At 34.7% G+C, this 20,197-nt stretch overlaps 1 protein-coding gene and 1 non-coding gene across 2 annotated transcripts in view; both read right to left on the bottom strand.

Annotated features, from left to right (window-relative positions):
- Positions 1-20,197, bottom strand: part of CDK17 (cyclin dependent kinase 17) — a 123,998-nt gene that overhangs the window by 16,587 nt on the left and 87,214 nt on the right. Inside the window, exons 4-10 of the mRNA XM_033220976.1 lie at positions 18,282-18,415; positions 15,997-16,122; positions 5,310-5,366; positions 3,581-3,695; positions 2,627-2,721; positions 2,270-2,332; positions 29-152 (exon numbers count right to left, since the gene is read on the bottom strand). Of these exons, the coding sequence (XP_033076867.1) occupies positions 29-152; positions 2,270-2,332; positions 2,627-2,721; positions 3,581-3,695; positions 5,310-5,366; positions 15,997-16,122; positions 18,282-18,415 (714 nt within the window). The remainder of the gene's footprint in view (positions 1-28; positions 153-2,269; positions 2,333-2,626; positions 2,722-3,580; positions 3,696-5,309; positions 5,367-15,996; positions 16,123-18,281; positions 18,416-20,197) is intronic.
- Positions 8,345-8,481, bottom strand: LOC117091297. The gene has a single exon (XR_004440389.1). It is a non-coding gene; the product is annotated as a U4 spliceosomal RNA (small nuclear RNA).

Below are 20,197 nucleotides of genomic sequence, written 5' to 3'. Positions count from 1 at the left end.
ACTAATAAATATCTCATACATTCCATACCAAAATCTGCTAGCTTTAATTCTCCTTTTTCATTAATGAGGAGGTTCTGTGGTTTCAAGTCTCGATGCAATACCTTTCTTCTATGGCAATATGCCAAACCACGTAGAATCTGGTACAGAAACAGCTATAGAAACAAATAAATAAAAATTAGTCTTACAGATGAGACATGCTTTAGTATAAGCATAAATGATGGTAAGGAGAAAAGCAACTGGCCTAGAACATTGTAACAGGAAAAAGAAAGTAATTGCATCCGTAAGTACAATGTCTATTTCCTTTTATAGTGGCTTTCTGAATTTAATAGTTTATTATTCTATTTGAAGCACCCACTTCTTTTAGTCTAACAGTATCTGTGAAAATATTTTTTAAAATGAAACTTCCTCCTAGCAGTAACAGTTGATTTACTGTGGAAAATGACTTAAAAAACATATCCTCATAAACTTACAGGCCTACTAAGGTTTACATAGTTTAATTATAAAATTCTGGCAAAACAACCAACCAACCCCCCTCCCACTCAACACTCCTTAAAAAACAAAAAGAAAAACTCTGATCTGGGGCAGTGTCTTTAAAATAAGGCACTGGAGTTGGTGATTTTATGAAAAGTCTGAGGTATCAAAGATAATGCTGCTGCACAGCTCTGGCAAATTACTTACTATAAAAATAACCTAAACCAGCTTCTATCACCCACCTCTTACTTTCAGCACGTCCTACTCAGCCTTCAAAATCTACTGTGATTCACAAAGGGGCATTAGCCCTATAGTGTTCTGAACGACTCTGAAAAAAGCAATTCCTATAAGGCTAATAATGGTAGGGTTATAGTTGTAGATTTTGGTAGAAAGAGGATTCTGGAACACATAAGACCTTTGATTCTCTGGGGTTAACAAAAATAACCTCAAGTACAGAGGATTCAAGAGTTTCCCCTTAGTTCATTTGTAGGTGAAAAATAGAGCATTAGAACACTGAGGCAGCCAAGGCAGCAGGTCAACGGTATGCCTGAATGAATTTTCTGTGCCAGAGTCTCTGCAGTCTACATAATTACGTTTTTAAAACTCTAAAATTACTATAAATGAATTCCTGTTACACTTTGTATTTTGAAAGTATAAAGGCCACTTAAACAAATAAATAATATACTGCTTTCCAACTTAAGCTAATCATGTAAACCTGGCATTAAAGAAATAAACGTCTCAACATTTGTGAAATTATCATCATTAAGGACCTTGTTTTATTTTCAAAATATTGCTAATAAAAAGCAGGAAAAACAAAATTAAAACCAAAAAAAGATACAAAATGACAGTTATAACACTTTGCAAACAAAAATGTAAAATATGATGAAAACAACCCTGACAGAATATATATGGAAGTACATTTAAAGCCCTTTTAAAAAATCCTTAGCAATGTGTTATCCATATGTTCTGAGCTGTCTTTTAGTAACAGAAACTGGCTCTCTTTTATAACCACCAAACTTAATATTTTTTTTAAATGTAAGTTTAAAATTACTACCTACAGAATTAGAAATGTCTGAAGTGCACAGCTGTGACAGCCTATTTTCAGAATAGGTTCTTACATATTGTTGACTAAGTTTGGATAAATAAATCTTTGCTAAATTTGGATACACCACTCAGGTCAAAGAAACCTACTATAAGAATACAAACTATGCCTGATGCTGTTACTCAGTTGATAACTTTTGGGTGTCATCTGGCACTGATTTTATGGCAAACTTTTTTAGCATTAAATTTTTAAATATGTTGTAGTAAGAAAACATACCAATTATCTTACTCTGCTTCCTAACAGTACAGATTGGCATTTCCAGCATAGGGTTCACAAAACCTGCATGTTCTGGCCTTATTCATTAGTCCTGAAAAGTTGTTGTTTTATAATTAAATACCATTTATTTGGTGAGTTCACTATTTAAAGAAGGCCTTTCACAGAATGCACTCATCATTCGTATTTATTTTGATTTTTTTTTTAAAGCAGAATATACCTGTACATATATTCTATATTAGGACAATCAGTTGTAATGTGAAATGTCAAAAGAATAAAGTGGTTCTACAAAAAGGTCTGATCCTAAGAAAGCTATAGTATAGTCAACAGAAGTTCTGGGTAAATATTGCATGTTCAGACGACAATAACCTATAAAGGCCAAACAGAAAACCCTGAAGAAGAGTTATGAGGCTGGTACATTTCATTATATAATGGTTCACCTCTGCTTTAAACAAAATTTAAAAATTACATACGAAAACATACCTTTACGTTGTGCATACTCATGATGTTTCCACAGTCATCCATGTACTGTTTCAGGTCTTTATCCTGGAAAAAAACAGTACTCTGCTATGTGATACACAGTTTTCAGAATGTTGTGACTGGTTCACTTAATAGTGTTTTTCAAAATATGTCGTTTTTCAAGAAAAGATATTAGATGCGCCATACACATAATTTAATTAAAAACTGATAACTAAACAATAAAGTTCCTTGGGCTGTTAAAAAGTCCAATTTATCTAAGCACAGCTGCAGTTTAAAGAAAAATAAAAAACAAACTGAAAGTCCAATTTACTATGTTTTTCTAAAGCAAAGTTAAATACTGAATTTTTATGAGATGCTTACCAGATACTCAAACACCAAAGTCAAAGATTTATCTGTGTGAACAATGTCATGTAAGGTTACTATATTTGCATGTTTTAAATCCTTTAATAGTGAAACTGCAAAACAGAAAAAGAAAGACAATTGTTTAGTCTGTGGTAGTCTTTATAAAAACCTGAAGTAAGTTGAACATATGAACTGATTAAAAGATTCTCTTAAATTCAGGTCTTGGGCGGTGGCTCATGCCTATAATTTCAGCACTTTTGAGAGGCTGAGGCAGGCGGATCACTTGAGCCCAGGAGTTCAAGACCAGCCTGGGCAACAGTGCTATTAAAAAAAAAAAAAAAAAAAAAGATTCTCTTAAGTTTAAAACAATAATTTACCAAGGGGATTGGTTGTAAAAATTTTCATGGAAATCAATTTTTTCTTTTCTTTTATACTACCGGGTTTGATGTAATAATACTTAAAATTGTCCCCAATATTATAATATTCTCCATATCACCCTCTTTTTTCTTAAATGTTAACTTTTGAAACTTCTGGGATTAATTTAGATATAAAGTACATGGAACCATTTTTCCCCTCCACATTACTAATTGGTTGCCTCAAGCCATTTTCTGAATAATATTTTCTTTATAAAATGGTACTATGATATAAATATGTTTACATACTGTTTTTAAATTTATTTAGTTTATCTGGCTAATTTATAGTTATCATGTTCCCCATGTACCAATGTATAACATTTCCCTATGACAAATAGTTGTCTATGATAGTGATTTTTAATGAATGCAGATTTCATTATAAGTTATACACTAATATTATTCCTTTCTTGTGAATATTTGCTTTAGAAATTAGCTTTTTAAAGGTTTAATTATATCTTCCAGTCATTTATTACTTGTATATCTGAGCTCTTTTTACTTATAAAAAATAAACTCTTATTCCACCACTTTGATTTTAAAATGTTCTGTATAATTATTATACCTTCTCTTATAGCTGTGCAGGGTGCACCTTCTTCATGTTCCAATCGGATCTCTTTTAATGCCACCAAATTCTCTGTCAATTTACTTCTTCCTTTATACACTGTTGCATATGTACCCTATAAAATATATTTTTAAAGGACACATCAAAAGTATCATAAGAGTCTATTTAATACCATCCTGTAATAAAGAGCTCTACCTGAATTTCTAATTTCTAAGCATTGTTAAATTCCATCTTGCAAAGAAAAACACACAATGATCAGCCTTGGCTTTTCTTACAGCAAACAGGACTTTCAGTTCATATGCACAGCTTCCATACTTCTGTAACACTACAGAGTGCCTCAAGAGTATAAAAACATAGATAGAATATTTACTTTTTGTACTTTATTTCAGATTAACAATTAGATCAACAGCTTTAAAATCAAAGATGCTTTACCTGCAATGGTATATGGAGACTGATGGACACTAATTGAACATATTAATTGAAAAATGAAAATGTAATATACATATTGTTAAATCATAATTTTTTTTTTTTTTTGAGATGAAGTTTCATTCTTTCACCCAGGCTACAGTGCAAGTGGCACAATCTCGGCTTGCTGCAACCTCCACCTTCCGGTTTCAAGCGATTCTCCTGACTCAGCCTCCCAAGTAGCTGGGATTACAGGCGCCTGCCACCACGCCTGGCTAATTTTTGTATTTTCAGTACAAACGGGGTTTCACCATGTTGGCTAGGCTGGTCTCAAACTCCTGACCTCATGATCCATCCGCCTTGGCCTCCCAAAATGCTGGGATTACAGGCGTGAGCCACCGCGCCCAGCAATCATAAAAATTTTACCCATGTTTCTAGACTTTTCAGAATCTTTGTACATAAACTCTCCTTTAAAAAACAAGGATCTCTTCTATCATTGCCAGGACAGCCCTCAAGATCCTTTAAGGCGTCCCTATTATTTTCTTTGCCCTTTCTTACTATAGGAGGTAGGCCACTTCTAAATCAGTAGTACCAGTAGCAAGTCCAAGAAAACCAAGATCTTAAGAATTTCCTTAACCTTCAAAAAATGTGTTTTTATCTTTATTCTGATTTTTCACAGGTCTGAACTCATGCAATTTCCCATAATGGCAAGGACAGTAGACTGCCAGTGGACTAAGTGACAAATGCCTACTTTGTTATCAAGAAAACAATAAAAATTTGCTGCAACAAAAATTTCAAAGCAGGCCGGGCGCGGTGGCTCAAGCCTGTAATCCCAGCACTTTGGGAGGCCGAGACGGGCGGATCACGAGGTCAGGAGTTCGAGACCATCCTGGCTAACACGGTGAAACCCCGTCTCTACTAAAAAATACAAAAAGCTAGCCGGGCGAGGTGGCTGGTGCCTGTAGTCCCAGCTACTCGGGAGGCTGAGGCAGGAGAATTGCATAAACCCGGGAGGCGGAGCTTGCAGTGAGCTGAGATCCGGCCACTGCACTCCAGCCTGGGCGACAGAGCGAGACTCTGTCTCAAAAAAAAAAAAAAAAAAAAATTTCAAAGCTATAAAAAAAATCCATTTCCTCTCAAACTGATGGGAAAATTTCAAGAATTGAAGACTCTAACTCCTAGAAACTCTGTTACCTTTCCAGAACAAGTATATAATCTTGTAGACATCAGTATTTATATTTTTTCCAGGTTAACAAAAACTGTGGAATAACAGAGAATGAAGAAAAAAATGTGTCTTACATTTTTGAAATAAATATTTACTTACCTCTCCAAGCTTTTCCAATTTGATGTAGGTTTCCATTTTTCCAAAGCCGATTTCTGACTGAAAAGTAAACAATGATAAATTTTGTATTTATTCTTTTTTTTTTTTTTTTTGAGACAGCGTTGTCTCACTCTGTCGCCCAGGCTGGAGTTTGGTGGCACAATCTTGGCTCATTGCAACCTCCACCTCCTGGGTTTGAGTGATTCTCCTGCCTCAGCCTCCGGAGCAGCTGGGATTACAGGCGTGCACCACCTTGCCCAGCTAATTTTTGTATTTTTAGCAGAGAGAGGGTTTCAACACATTGGCCAGGCTGTTCTCAAACTCCTGACCTCAAGTGATCTGCCTGCCTTGGCCTCCCAAAGTGCTGGGATTACAGGCGTGAGCCACCGCGCCTGGCCTAGTATTTATTCTTAAAGTTTTCAATTCATCTCTTCCTCAACTTTTGAAACTTTTCCACTCTAAAGAGTGACTAAGAATAGAAAAATCTTATAATCAAATGGTTGACTATCAAGTTTTAAAATAAACCCAATGTTGGAATATTCAAAGGTTCAAAAATATCAAAGCTCACAATCAAAACTGTCAACCCAACCTTTATATATGTAGTTAACATTCTGTCATGAAAAATATTTTGTTTTATTCTAAGATACCACAGGCATTTTAAGACACTAAAGAATCTTATCAAGGATAACTACTTGGGATTTTCTTTTTAACAAAATTGCAAAATAAATATTTTTCCTATATATTTTCCTTCACCAATCTTAATTCCCAAGGAAGCCCCGCAAACAACAAAATACTATTTGTTTCAGGTTTTCCAATCAAAATATAATGAAAAAGAAAACTGAAAATCATGCTCTACTACGGATCAGGAAATGGCAAACACAGAAGCAGCAACGTAAGTCTAATTCTGGCTACACCCTGCCGCCAAAAACAAAAACAAAAACAAAACAGCAACAACCCACAACAAGAGAAAATGCTTTAAAAGTGAGTTCTCAAAAGCCTTGCTTTTAAACCTTGAGCTTGCCTGCCTATTGTGTATAGAGATAATAAATAGGGCAGATGAAATATACCTAAATATGTAATACAGACCCAATATTTAAAATGAAAAAGAAAAAACCATAACACATTTAGGAAAAAAAATTTTTGATAGATTGAAAACTAGGGACTGAGAGAGCAGAAATATTTAAAAAAGTAAAACAGAATGGGAAAATAATTTTCTTAAAGTTGCTTTCTAGTACCCCTTTGTAGATAATGGAAAAGGTAACGATAATCTAAAGAAAGATTCACTTGCTTAGAATGGTGCTAATGCCCTTAAATAAAAAGCTGGTGAAAGGAAATAATGTTTTTCAATACATAATCTCAGTTCTCAAAGGTGTCTAAATTATGCCAGATGATTAAATGCTGTGATTTAGTCAAACTCTAGAGGTCTAAATATGCAATTTTCCTTGGAACTATGGAATAAAATTAAAATAATCTTTGGTAATTAGACTTGCATCACTTACAATTTTAGACAATAGGATAAATTATCCAAAGTTGAATGGCCAAAAGTAGCAGAGGTCCCTCAAAAGAACTGTTTTTATCTTTCTGTTACAATGATATATATTATATTAAAAGCCATGTGGAAAATTACACATCCAATAGTACTTAACTCAATTTTAGTGAATTAATTAAAACTTCGGTCACAGGTATTATTGAATGAATGAAAAATTACTTTTGTACTCTTTATATTTTCCTATATATGACATTTTTCATAAAACATTAAATTAAAAATGAAGTTTTACAACCATCATACACTATTCATCCATGTATTGTACATGACTCAGTATTAAGTCCTTTGCTTTCTGGTATCAATAACTACGCAAAATAAAGAAGTAAAACTACAATAGATAACATTTTAAAAATACAAGTGAAGTTTAAAAATCAGTATGAAAAACATGGTAAACAGCCCACTATCTGGTACATGACAGTCTGATTCTGAATAATATTTTAATTCACGTATGTTTTATATAGCCTATTTATATATGATCTTAAACACTTTACTTCATAAAAAAGGCTAATTGCCAAGATCACAGAAACTAATAAAGTATCTTTATTCTGATACTTATCTCTGGAATTTATAAATCCATGAATATGGAACTATCGCATTTTTGCCATGAATTTTAAGTTTTGTGTCATCTTTTACGGGGGGGAAAACACTATATTGAGAACAAATGCAAACTAGTATGAACAAAAGAATGAATATTCCTGAAAAAAATATTTAAAGTGTCATTACAACAATGAGAAGCACACAGGAAATAAGACTGTAAGCTAGGCATTTTTTCTTCTCAGGAGTAGAGAAATTTTCTTATTAATCCTTTTATCTGGAATGAATGAATACTACTATGTTCTTAAAACATCAAACACACTAGGGTCCAATGGTTACTATGACAAAATGTCGAGGTTTGCTTTACAGACTATGTAAATGGACTACAAATTAGACTGTAAAGACAAAAATGTATGAGGTTAGGTTTAAATTTGAATAATCAGTCTATAAAATAAACAACACTACTGAATTCCACCCATGCAGGCAGGCAGGCAGGCAGAGAATTCAGACAAAGGCACAATTACACTAGTGAATTGTCTGTCAGATCCTAATTCAAAAAGTAAAAGCGTAGCCCCCATTTTAGAAATCTCCAACTTAGGATTTAATGATTACATCAAAATAGTACTTACTGAATCTTTAAATAAAATTTTTAGAAAATTTTGCTTGCATTTTTATTTGCTGAACACGACAAGATTAACAATAGATATAATGACTAGCTTGTTGACATGCTCTCCTACAGAAATTATTCAGAGGACAGAGGACAAAGCTCATTTATTCAACATTTACCCAGCACAATGTTAGGTGCTAGAGAAGACAGATATGATTCCCACTTTCATGAGTTCACAATCTAGACTGAGTTCCATTCTAGATTATTTTAGAATATTCTAAAAGTTTCATAGAAAAAAATAGCTAAAGAAATAGCACAATAAACTTTATAATGTATATGTTGTTGTTTCAGTTTCTGTAGAAACTCAAAAATTGCCAGTGCCAACTATATTGCAAGTTGTCACAGAGGGGCATTTGGGAAAAATTTTCCATTAGCAATAACTGCGCCTTGGATAAACTTCGGGTATGATAATATCACTGCTTAAGGCCTATATTTTCATGTAATATAAAAGCCCCCTTAATGCTGCTTTCCAGACAAATAAAGATAATTTTTTCTGATATTTCACTGTTCCAAGAAAATACTTCACTTTTTGGCAGCCCCAAGCAAATTCCTATTTAGATGACTTAGAGCATAAGCATATGAAAATTCTAAAAATATATATGTAAATTAAATTATAATTTATAATAGTATTCCTAGAATTCAGTGTAACTTGTAAGCAATACCAAGCCTTACGGGAAATTTTTTGTTTACTTTGGATCTAGCAACATAATTACTCTATCAAATGCTGGAGATGCTGTTCTAACTGAGCATCCAAACAAATGAAGTATAGGAGGTCCCCCTTATCCACAGGAGATACTTCTAAGACCACCAGTGGATGCCTGAAACAGCAGATAGCACTGAAACCTGTATGTACTAGGTTTTTCCCTATACATATCAATACACTCCTAAGATAAAGTTTAATTTATAAATTTTGCCGAGTAAGAGATCAACTAATAAAATAAATAACAACAATAATACACTGTAATAAAAGTTATGTGAATGCTGTCTCTATCTCTCACTCTCAAAATAATCTTATTGCATTGTATTCACCTATCTTCAGACTGTGCTTGACCTCAGGTAACTGAAACTGCGGAAAATGAAACCAGAGATAAAGGTGAAAGCTTCTGTATGTACAGAGGATCTATAGAGGACATTTTAAGAGTGAGTATGTATTAATATATAAGAAATGGGGGCCAGGCACAGTGGCTCATGCCTGTAATCCCAGCACTTTGGGAAGCTGAAGCGGGTGCATCACGAGGTCAGGAGATCAAGACCATCCTTGTCAACATGGTGAAACCCTGTCTCTACTAAAAATACAAAAATTAGCTGGGTGTGGTGGTGCATGCCTGTAATCCCAGCTACTCGGGAAGCTGAGGCAGGAGAATCGCTTGAACCTGGGAGGCAGAGATTGTGGTGAGCCAAGATCGTGCCACTGCACTCCAGCCTGGCAACAGAGCAAAACTCTGTCTCAAAACACAACAAAAAAAGAAACAGCAGGGGAAGAGGGAGGCTTTTTCAAACATTCATTTCCCTCCCTGTGGGAATTACCGAGTTACTGTTAATGACAGAAATGTGTTTTATCCCTTAGACTTGGTGGGCAGGGGGAGAGACTGAGAATCTCTATTCTACTGAGTCAATTTGTCTTACAAAAATTGCTATTATCATCACCACAATACCACCTTAATCCTGTATACCTGTACATAATATGCTAAAGGTAAATTCTATGGGACTTTGAACCTCACTTCCACATTCCACCTTATCTTTCTAATTGTTGAGAAATGCAAGGACTTGACTGTATTTTCTCACCTGCTCTGAGAAATAAGAAAGGTCTATATGGTCTACATTGGTAAAACCAGGAATGAAGAATCCAAACATTCATTGTTTAGGAAGGAATATGCTCTTAAAATGTAGAAACCTATGATTTTAATACAATAAGACACATTTTTATATATGGATGACCTTCATTCTAATTGAAGCTGCACTCAGTCTCACAAAACTTCCACTGGGTATATACCATTATCATAAGGGCAATGAAGCGCTGATGAATCCTGACTATCTACATATAGGCTTTCCCACTATTCTAAATATGCTGAGAATATTTTATTTCTTATCAATCATAAAGTACTACTAAACAGCACTTCACCAATCCAATAGCCAATATTTTTAACATGACATATGATCACTAAATGTAACGTGGTATCCTGGATGGGGTACTGGGACAGAAAAAGAACATTGACAAAAAATTAGTAAAATCCGAATAAACTATGGAGTTTTGTTACTAGTAATGTACCAATGTTGGTTCCTTAGTTGTGACAAATGTATTAAAGTAATATAAAACGTTAGTAACAGGGTAACTGGATATGTGATATATAAGAACTATATAATTTTTCTAATTTTTTCTGTAAATATAAAACTAAAATTGTAAGTTTATATAAATAAAAAGTCAATGGAAAGGATTAAGATAAGAAATGAGAGACTGAACACACATGAGTTTATAGGGATAACAGTCTTAAGCATCCTGAAAAGATGGGATAGTAAGGGGGACAACTTCTCAAAATTAAAAACAAAGAACAGAATGAGTATATGTATAGATAGATTTGCAAGTTTATTATACAGAAAAGGAGGGAGTTTCCAGTTAATGGCCCCCTTTTATTTTTGAGACAGGGTCTCTCGCTCTGTTGCCAAGGCTGGAGTACAGTGGTGCAATCATGGCTCACTGCAACCTCATCCTCTTGGGCTCAAGTGATCCTCTCACCTCCCACCTACCAAGTAGCTGGGACTACAAAGGCGTGCCACTACGCCTGGCTAGCTTTGTTCATTTTTTGTAAAGATGGAGGTCTCACTATGTTGTCCAGGCTGGTCTTGGACTCCTGGGCTCAAGCAAACCTCCTGCCTCAGCCTCTCAAAGTGGTGGGATTACAGGCATGAGCCACAGCATCTGGCCCTCTCTCTTTTTTGATGTAGGAAGAGAGATCATCTGCTTACAGTAAGAAGAGGAAGAGTTAATCAGAGAAAGTGGAGTAGCCAGGCAACACTGGGGATCTATGCAAGGCTGATGACCATAAATTTATATTAGACCCAATGAGCCCCACTGTATAACTTCTCCAGGAAAAATGAATTGTTTCTTAATTCCTACTCAAGCAAAGGTTTTATGTTATTTTCACTACTCATTATATATTGCCATTAGAAAATACGAAAACAGGCTAGGAAAGGTAGCTTACACCTGTAATGATTTGGGAGGCCAAAGCAAGAGGGCTGCTTGAGGCCAGGAGTTCAAGACCAGCCTGGGCAATATAGTGTTACCCTGTCTCTACAAATAATTTATTAAAAAAAAAAAAAAAAAAAAGAGAACACACTGAAAGTTTAAAACTTTTAGAAGACAAGGCTAAATTTTACATTTTACCTTAAAAAACATTTTATTTTTTAGATTAAGGGTATATTATCCATGGAAAAATGAACTCTAGTACACGTGAATAATATTTTTCTTTTCCTGCCTCCTTTCCATCCATCCCTAATCTTTACCCATCTCTTTTACACATAAACCTAAGGTCCAGACTTCTATGCTGAAAAACTGATCTCTCTGAAAAAACTTTTACCTTTTAGGTATATAAAGAATATATTATCCATAGATACACAAATTCTAATACATGTAAAAGAATGAATTTCTTTTTTCCCACTCATTTTCCATCCATCCCTAACTTTCACATGCCCTCCTTCACTGCCTATGTTCAAATATAAACCTAAGGTAGAGATTTTCATTTTGAAGAATAATTTTTAATGTATTTCCAAAAAGTATGCTTTAGTAAGGTAGATGAATAATGAAATGGATGCATCAGTAAAATCCAAAACATAGCTGGCATGAATTATCTGAAATCTATAAGCCCAGGCCAGGCGCAGGGGCTCACACCTGTAATCCCAGCACTTTGGGAGGCCGAGGCAGGCAGATCACCTGAAGTGAGGAGTTCAAGACCAGCCTGACCAACATGGAGAAACCTCATCTCTACTAAAAATACAAAATTAGCCAGGCATGGTGGCGCATGCCTGTAATCCCAGCTACTCAGGGGGCTGACGCAGGAGAATCGCTTGAACCCAGGAGGCGAAGGTTGTGGTGACCCGAGATCATGCCATTGCATTCCAGCATGGACAACAAGAGTGAAACTCCATCTCAATAAAAAAAGGGGGGAGGTAGGTAGGAACACTTAACCATAAATAAAAACTAATCACTTAGCATTCATTAGAGGGCACTGTTTTCCTTAATTTCATGTAGACCGTAAAAGATGCTCTTAAATGATAGCTTAAAAAATTACATGGTGATTAAATCAATTTTTACTCCCCATTGGAACAAATACAACCTCAAAATTTATCCTAAGTACCAATCTTTGCTAAAAATTGATAGCCAAAGAAAACTTTGACCTGACAATCAAATGGCAAAATCATCCCAATAAAAATGTCATAGGCCGAGCACAGTGGCTCACGCCTGTAATCCCAACACTGTGGGAGACTGAGGCAGGTGAATCATTTGAGGTCAGCAGTTTGAGACCAGCTTGGCCAACACGGCAAAACCCCGTCTCTACTAAAAATACAAAAATTAGCCAGGCATGGTGGCATATCCCTGTAATATCAGCTACTCAGGAGACTGAGGCATGAAAATCATTTAACTAGAGGCAGAGGTTGCAGTGAGCCGAGATCGCATCATTGTACTCCTGCCTGGGTGACAAAGTGACACTCTGTCTCTCTCTCTCTCTCTCTCTCTCACACACACACCCCCCTCCCAAAAAAAAATGTCTTAAGCAGTGATGCTGAATTATGATAATCATAAGCTTATACCAAAATCAAGTCTGTGTTATACTTTTTACCATATTTATATATTGGTGAATGTCAAATAACAATGTGCTCATGGTATATACAGCATAAAGTGATTTTATTTTTTTTAGAGTATGTAACCGAAGTATTTTTTAGAATATCTAATTGGAATATCTAACCTGACCCACTTGGGCCAGGTGCTGTGGGGTGGCTCACACTGATAATCCTAGCACTTTGGGAAACCAATGCAGAAGGACTGCTTGAGGCCAGGCATTCGAAACCAGCATGGGCAACACAGTGAGATGCCATCTCTACAAAAAAAAAAAAAAAAAGTTTTTTAATTAGCTGGGTGTGGTGATGTACACCTGCAGTCCTAGCTACTCAGGAGCCTGACATGTGAGGATTGCTTGGGCCCAGGAGTTCAAGATTACAGTAAGCTATGATCGTGCTACCTCATTCCAGCCTAGGTGACAGAGTTGGACCTTGTCTCCAAAGAAAATAGTTCCATTATATAATAATATATAAAGGCTGGATGCAGTGGCTCACGCCTGTAATCTCAGCACTTTGGGAGGCTGAGGCGGGGGGATCAGGTGTTCAAGACCAGCCTGGACAACATGGTGAAATCACATCTCTACTAAAAATACAAAAATTAGCGGGGCATGGCGGTGCATACCCATAATCCCAGCTACCTGGGAGGCTAAGGCTGGAGAATCGCTTGAACCCGGGGAGGCGGAGATTGCAGTGAGCCAAAATTGCACCATTGCACTCCAGCTTGGGTGACAGAGCAGGACTCGGTCTCCAAAAAATAACAACAACAACAACAACAATAATGTAAAAAAGGAGATACATCAACTGATAGCAATCCAAGAGTCATCATCAATTTCTCTTCCCTCAGGTGCAAAGTCCAACTGGATATTAGGTGGTATTTTATCCCTTCCTGGTCCCTAGGATTTATGTTCTACTTTCTATTTCCATCTGATTGCCACATCACCCTTAATTTTGAATAAATTCCTAATTCTCCCTGCCTCTAGTCTTCCTCTCTAATTCATTGCCTGTACTTTTCCTAAAGCTATTGCTATGAAACAAAAATGTGATCATGTCAGCCTTTGTTTAAATAAATACCTTTGATGTCTTCGCATTACATGGGAAGAAGTCCAGACTTCTTGGCCTGACATCTAAGGCTTCATTCTGGATTTGTTCTGTCCGTTCAAGCCATAGCTTTTATATTATTCCATATTACCCTTCATATCAGTTCTGATTTCCCAAACATGACATACACACACAAACCTCTGGGTTTTAGTACATGAAGTTTCCTCTGCTTAGAACACCCTTCATTCATAGACCATTTTTAACTGACAAATTTCTGCCCATCCTTCTAGGACCAGTACAACTGCTAGCTCTGTAAGTTTGTAATTTGCCAAGGCATTTTACTTCCTGCCTCTTTTGTTGTCCCAAAGCACTTTATATGTATCTCTACTATAGGACTATCATCATCCAAAAGAGATTCTCACATAAACAACCACCTGTTAAAGTGATACTGCAATAAGAAAAGTTATCCTTTGAATAAATGGTGCTGGGTTAATTACTAAATATTAGGAAAATATATCTGTAAGACATGTAATGACAAAGGTCCTTTATACAAAATATACTGAAAAATTCGTATAAACCAATAAGAAAAGATAGAAAACCCAATAGGAAAGAGAAGAAAAACAGACTTGGGTAGTTAATTCACAAAGAGAGTATCTAAATATAAACATGTAAGAAACATATGATGAATAATAAACACATAGAATAATAATGTGATAATAATAATAATAAACACAATGAATAATAAGCACATAGAAAGGTGTTCAACTTAGTCATCAGAGAAATGCAAAACAAAACCAAGAGACCACTATCAACTCACTAGAAAAGTTAAAATAATAATTTTTAAAAGACATTATCAAAAGTTGGCAAGGAGAACAACCAGAACTATGATATGCTAGTGATGGAAGTGTAAGTTGGTACAACCACTCTGGAAAGCTGTTGACAGTATCTACGGAAGCACAACATATGCATACAATATAATGCAACAATTCCACTCCTAGGTAAGCACTCAACAGAAATGCTTACATATGTTAACCAAAAAACATGCACAGCAATTATTGATAGAAGCATTACTTTGTAATAGCCAAAAACTGAAAACAACCAGAATGCCCACTGACAGGAAAATGGATAAAGTACAGTACACTCATAAATGGAATTTTATGCAACAATGAAAACGAACTATCTATAATTACACGCAAAAATAGGGCTGAACCTCGCAAACATAACACTGAACAAAAGAAGCCAACCACAAAAATAATACATATATATAACTTACATACATACTGGGATACATATTGTGCAATATATATAAACTTTGTATAAGTATATAATTCTATATATTTATATAAAATATATTTTAATATAATTACATATAATTACACAAAGCTCAGAAGTTGTAATAAGGATAATCAGAAAGATAATAATTACACATTTAAAAAATAAATAAGAATATACGTGAATGGGATTTTAAAAGATCCACATATCAAAATACACTATAAAAACAGTATGATCAGAACAGTGTCACACATATGGGTAAAACTAATCTTTAGCATCAGATGGCAGAGAGTATGGCTACAGTTGAGGAAGTGAGGAATACTAAGTAAAGAGAAAGGGAGCAGCACGGGGTTTCTGAGATTTCTGAAATTTTCTTTTACTGATCCAGGTACTAGTTACACAGGTATGTTAACATTTCAAAAGTTGGTTGAGCTGTACAATTATGGTTTGTGTACTTCTCCGTATATCTAGTATACATTAATATGTATGTTTATGTATCCAGCACATATCTAGCATATCTATATAGCTAGTATGTATTTATATATCTAGCATGTATTAATATTTACCAAAAATAAAATATAATATACCTTAAATCCTATTCCAATATGCATTCTATTGAATGCATCTTAAGGGTTCCAATAAACCTTTAAGAATGGGAAATAATAAAATCGAGAAGGCAATATAATAAAATTTAGCTATTCCAAGGTCAAATATAAAAGTTAATTCAAAATGTTTACACCCAGAAGAATCAAACAAGCAGATCTGATTGATGGTGGAGGTACAGGAGACCAAAAACTTACTAAGGAAGCTCTACGAGACCTTCGACTCATTGGTTGGTCAAATGGTGGACTGTTAATCTGCAACTTTTCAAGATACCCATCAGGTATTCTGATGTCTGCAGGCAGCGATAACCGCTTATTCAAATCCTTAAAAAAAAAAAAAAAAAAAAAAAAGGTAATCAAAAATAGAAAAGGCAAGGGCATTTGGCTTTTGTATTCATAGGCTCTAACATATTATTTCTTAGCGATAAGTAACTGTAAAGTTTTATTGCAGTTGCAAAGTTACCTACATGGATTATATGTGATACACTCATGGCAAAAACATTTACTGTAAGCAAACGTATACAGCGAAGTGTTACAGAAATGAAATTTTGCAACCCCAGTAATTTTTAAGTCCTTTCACTGGTAAATTAAACTTGAAATTTACTTTAAAATTATTATAGTAAGAATAGGCAAAGACTACCACAAACTCTGTGATCAGTTTAAATAACTAACCAAGTACATATTATAAGATCTTGTATGCAACATGGGGAAAGAGAATTGTATTTATTACTGCCATGTTAATGGCATTTCTACTTTATTTAATTATACAATGCGAGCTGGGAGAAACTTGAAAAGAATCTTGCCTATAATATTATCACATCAAGAAATTTAAGCCCTATAAAAAGAAATTCCTCCTATTCATAATAGCAGCCAAATCATGAAACAGAATGGAGAGGTATAGGAACTGCATAAATATTTACTGAGAAATATAAGACTTAAGTATAAAAACATACAATGCCACCAAATGGTAAGAATAAGTAATGAAAAGATACTGGTCCTCCCTATATTAATCTTATAAGTTATATAACCACTAAGAAAACACAATAAGCTTATTCTTAGAACAAAATAAAATGCCTAAAATGTATCGATAATAAACAGAAAAAAATCCAAAAACATTCTATAATATATGTGTATATGTGTATATGGGGGAGGGATACAGAAATAAGTCTTTCCAGATATTAAAATATACTATAGATCAGGTGCAGTGGCTCAAGCCTGTAATCCTAGCACTTTGGGAAGCCAATATAGTGAAACCCAGTCTCTACAAATAATACAAAAAAATTAGCCGGGCGTGGTGGTGTGTGCCTGTAGTCCCAGCTCCTTGGGGGGCTGAGGTAGGAGGATCACTTGAGCCCAGGAGGTTGAGGCTGTGGTAAGCTGAGATCCCACCACTGTACTCCAGTCTGGGTGACAGAATGAGGGAGGCCCTGTCTCATAAAACAGAAAAAAATATATACTATAAAAAGAATATAATCTAGAGCATGCCTCCTTGGTGGTGGGGAAACAAATTACAGCTCAATGAAGAATGAGAAACTCCAGATACAGATCCTAATACTAAATAAAACAAATGATTTTAATAAAAATCATCTATAAGGTGAAGAAAAACAAGAAATATTTTCATTAGTATTGTGTCACATAAATATATCATTGATTTCAACAACTGAAAATGTTAATTTATCATTTAGAAAACTGGTAAGTTTTCCTCAACTGATCAAGAAGCAATCCTTTTATAATGAAAATATAACCAACCAATAGGAGAGATACCCTAATCATCATCTCAACAGCATCAAAAAAGCAACAATACTTTTATTTCAAAACATGTTCAATTTTTTTTGCAGAAACCTATTTTAGTTTACAGTATGTACTGAAATAACAGTCACGATCAACTTATGTCCTCAAGGTTATACCACAACACTTACAAAGCAAAGAAAATGAATTCTTCATCCTTTTACATGGAGAAATAAATGTGCTTCAGAGATTAGTAGGTATAGTGAACCACAAAGGAAAGGACACCCCCTTTTATAATAAAATGCAAGAAAAAAAGCTGTGTATTTTATTTATACCTCTTAAAATTTGAAATAGAGAAAACAAAATGCTAATTACCCAAATGAATCTCAAAAATATAATTAAAATAATATCTTCTAAAAAGAAGACATTGCTAATATATCATCCTGTATTTCCAGAATTTTTGAAAATTCACTTCTCCTTAATGGAAAACCTAAAATAACGTTTCACCAAAAATTAAAATAAATGTTTCACAGAATGTGAACAACTATACTGCACATCTATATTGGGATAAAAATGTTAAAAGGTGAAATATTTGCAGACTGCAATTTATGAATGCAAAGAAGTAACTTTCTTACAAGTGTCACATGTCGTCATGAAAATTTTTAAATGGGCATTTACTCCACTTGATATGTATGTATATTAACATATACCAACACACATATTCACAGGTATATTTGTATTTTTTAAATGATTACCTCCATCGAGATCCGTCTATGTATACGATTTCTGAGACAAACACCTGTAGGTGACTGGACTTCATCAGATGAAGTCCCAGAAGCTTGGTCACTCTCACCATCTGATCCCATTTTTAGATTTTCATGAACAATATCTATATCAAAAAATGAGACATTAAAAGAGATACACTATATTCTAATATATAATTTATTATCACTATGGGTAAAATATAGAAGGCCAATAAGTAAAAATCATAGCATAAAAGTCATTTACATTCTAGGTGCCACAGGTATGCAGTTAATAGATGAAAATATGACTCAAATGTCTTAAAATAGTAGTATGAAATTTTTTTACACTTTCAAATTATGAAAAAAGTAACATTCAAGTTATTATCAAGGGTTAAGTAATATAATATCACTATATTATATTATATTGAGTTTATAATATAAACTGCAAATAATCTCTCTGAGAATGAGCCAGCACTCTCATTTTCTAGATCTGGGAACTGAGACTTGAAAGGTTAAATGACTTTCAAAAGGTCACAAGGCTTAGACACAGAGCTGGAATAGATGCCTGGTCATTTGCCTCTTATTTAGTATTCTTTCCACTAAATAATGTGTCACTGGGTCTATGGTCAAATGGAGCTAATTCTTTCAATATTTTTTAAAACACCTCTTAAAAGCTGCTAATGCAGTTTCTCCTCCCTGCACCCTCAGTGTTAAAAATAAAACAAAAAATTATTTGCTGAATATCTACTTTGGACGAGAACTACAAAAACAAGTTTATGATCTTCAAATACTCAAAAATCTGTTCAGAGCAAAAACATATTACAGTAAAGGTGGGTTATGGTATGTTTAATAGAGATAAAAGTTAAATGGAAGTTGGGCGAAGAAGATAAATTTCATTTGAAAATATTAAAAACAAACTTATATACTGTTTTCTTTCTTTCTTTTTTTTTTTTTTGTGAGACAAGGTCTTGCTCTCTTGGCCAAATCGGAGTGCAGTGGCACAATCATGGCTCACTGCAGACTTTACTTCCCAGGCTCAGGTAATCCTCCTGCTTCAGCCTCCCAAGTAGCTGGGAGTACAGGCACCCACCACATCTGGTGTTTTGTTTTATTATTATTATTATTTATTTATTTATTTATTTTATTTTTTTGTAGAGACAAGGTTTTGCCGTGATGTTCAGGCTCATCTTGAACTTGTAGCTATTTATGCCTAGTGTTCCATTATTGGAACGCTAAGCATGTGGGAGTTATTTATATCCTACTGCTCAAGGTCATCACCAAGGTCCGATTGCAAAAATTCAAAAAACTGCAACTTCAGGAATCCACCCACCTTGGCCTCCCAAAGTGATGGGATTACAGACATAAGCCACCACACCCGGCCAAGTTATATACTTACATACCTGCATTTGTCAGTCATTCTCTAATAACCTAGCAAGAAGAGTATACCAGAAACAAATGCTAGATCTCTAGAACTCCTCTCTTGCCACTATTACTTTCTATACACGTATTCATTTTCCAGAAAGAACCATGTTGTTTCACGCTGCATTGCTTTACCACACTCTTTTTCTCATTTTTAAAAGATGCCTTTTCCTATTTTATCAACCTTGTGAGATCAGGCTTAGTCTTCAAAACTATGCTTATGTGTCATCACTCAGTGAAGTATTTTCTAATCTCAGACACAGTTGACTACTGTGCCCCCACCCACTGCACTGAAGAACATTTTTTTATGCATATGATTTTATAAGATCCTTGGGGATGGGATTTAGCTTGCTCACTTTTCTATTTCCAGAACTTAACCAACCGTCTGGCACTTAGAAGGTGCTTAACAAGTATTCAAGGGAATTGCATATTAACTAACAATCAAGGAATGGCCTAGATAACTAGATCTCTTTTTCAAATGAAGTTATATGAAATATCAATGTGTGAGA

The sequence above is a fragment of the Trachypithecus francoisi genome, unplaced genomic scaffold (genome assembly GCF_009764315.1).
Source record: "Trachypithecus francoisi isolate TF-2019V2 unplaced genomic scaffold, Tfra_2.0 Lachesis_group11, whole genome shotgun sequence".
NCBI classification, from domain to species: Eukaryota; Metazoa; Chordata; class Mammalia; order Primates; family Cercopithecidae; genus Trachypithecus; species Trachypithecus francoisi.
Note: the sequence above shows the minus strand (reverse complement) of the source record. Positions and strands in the feature narration are given on the sequence as shown.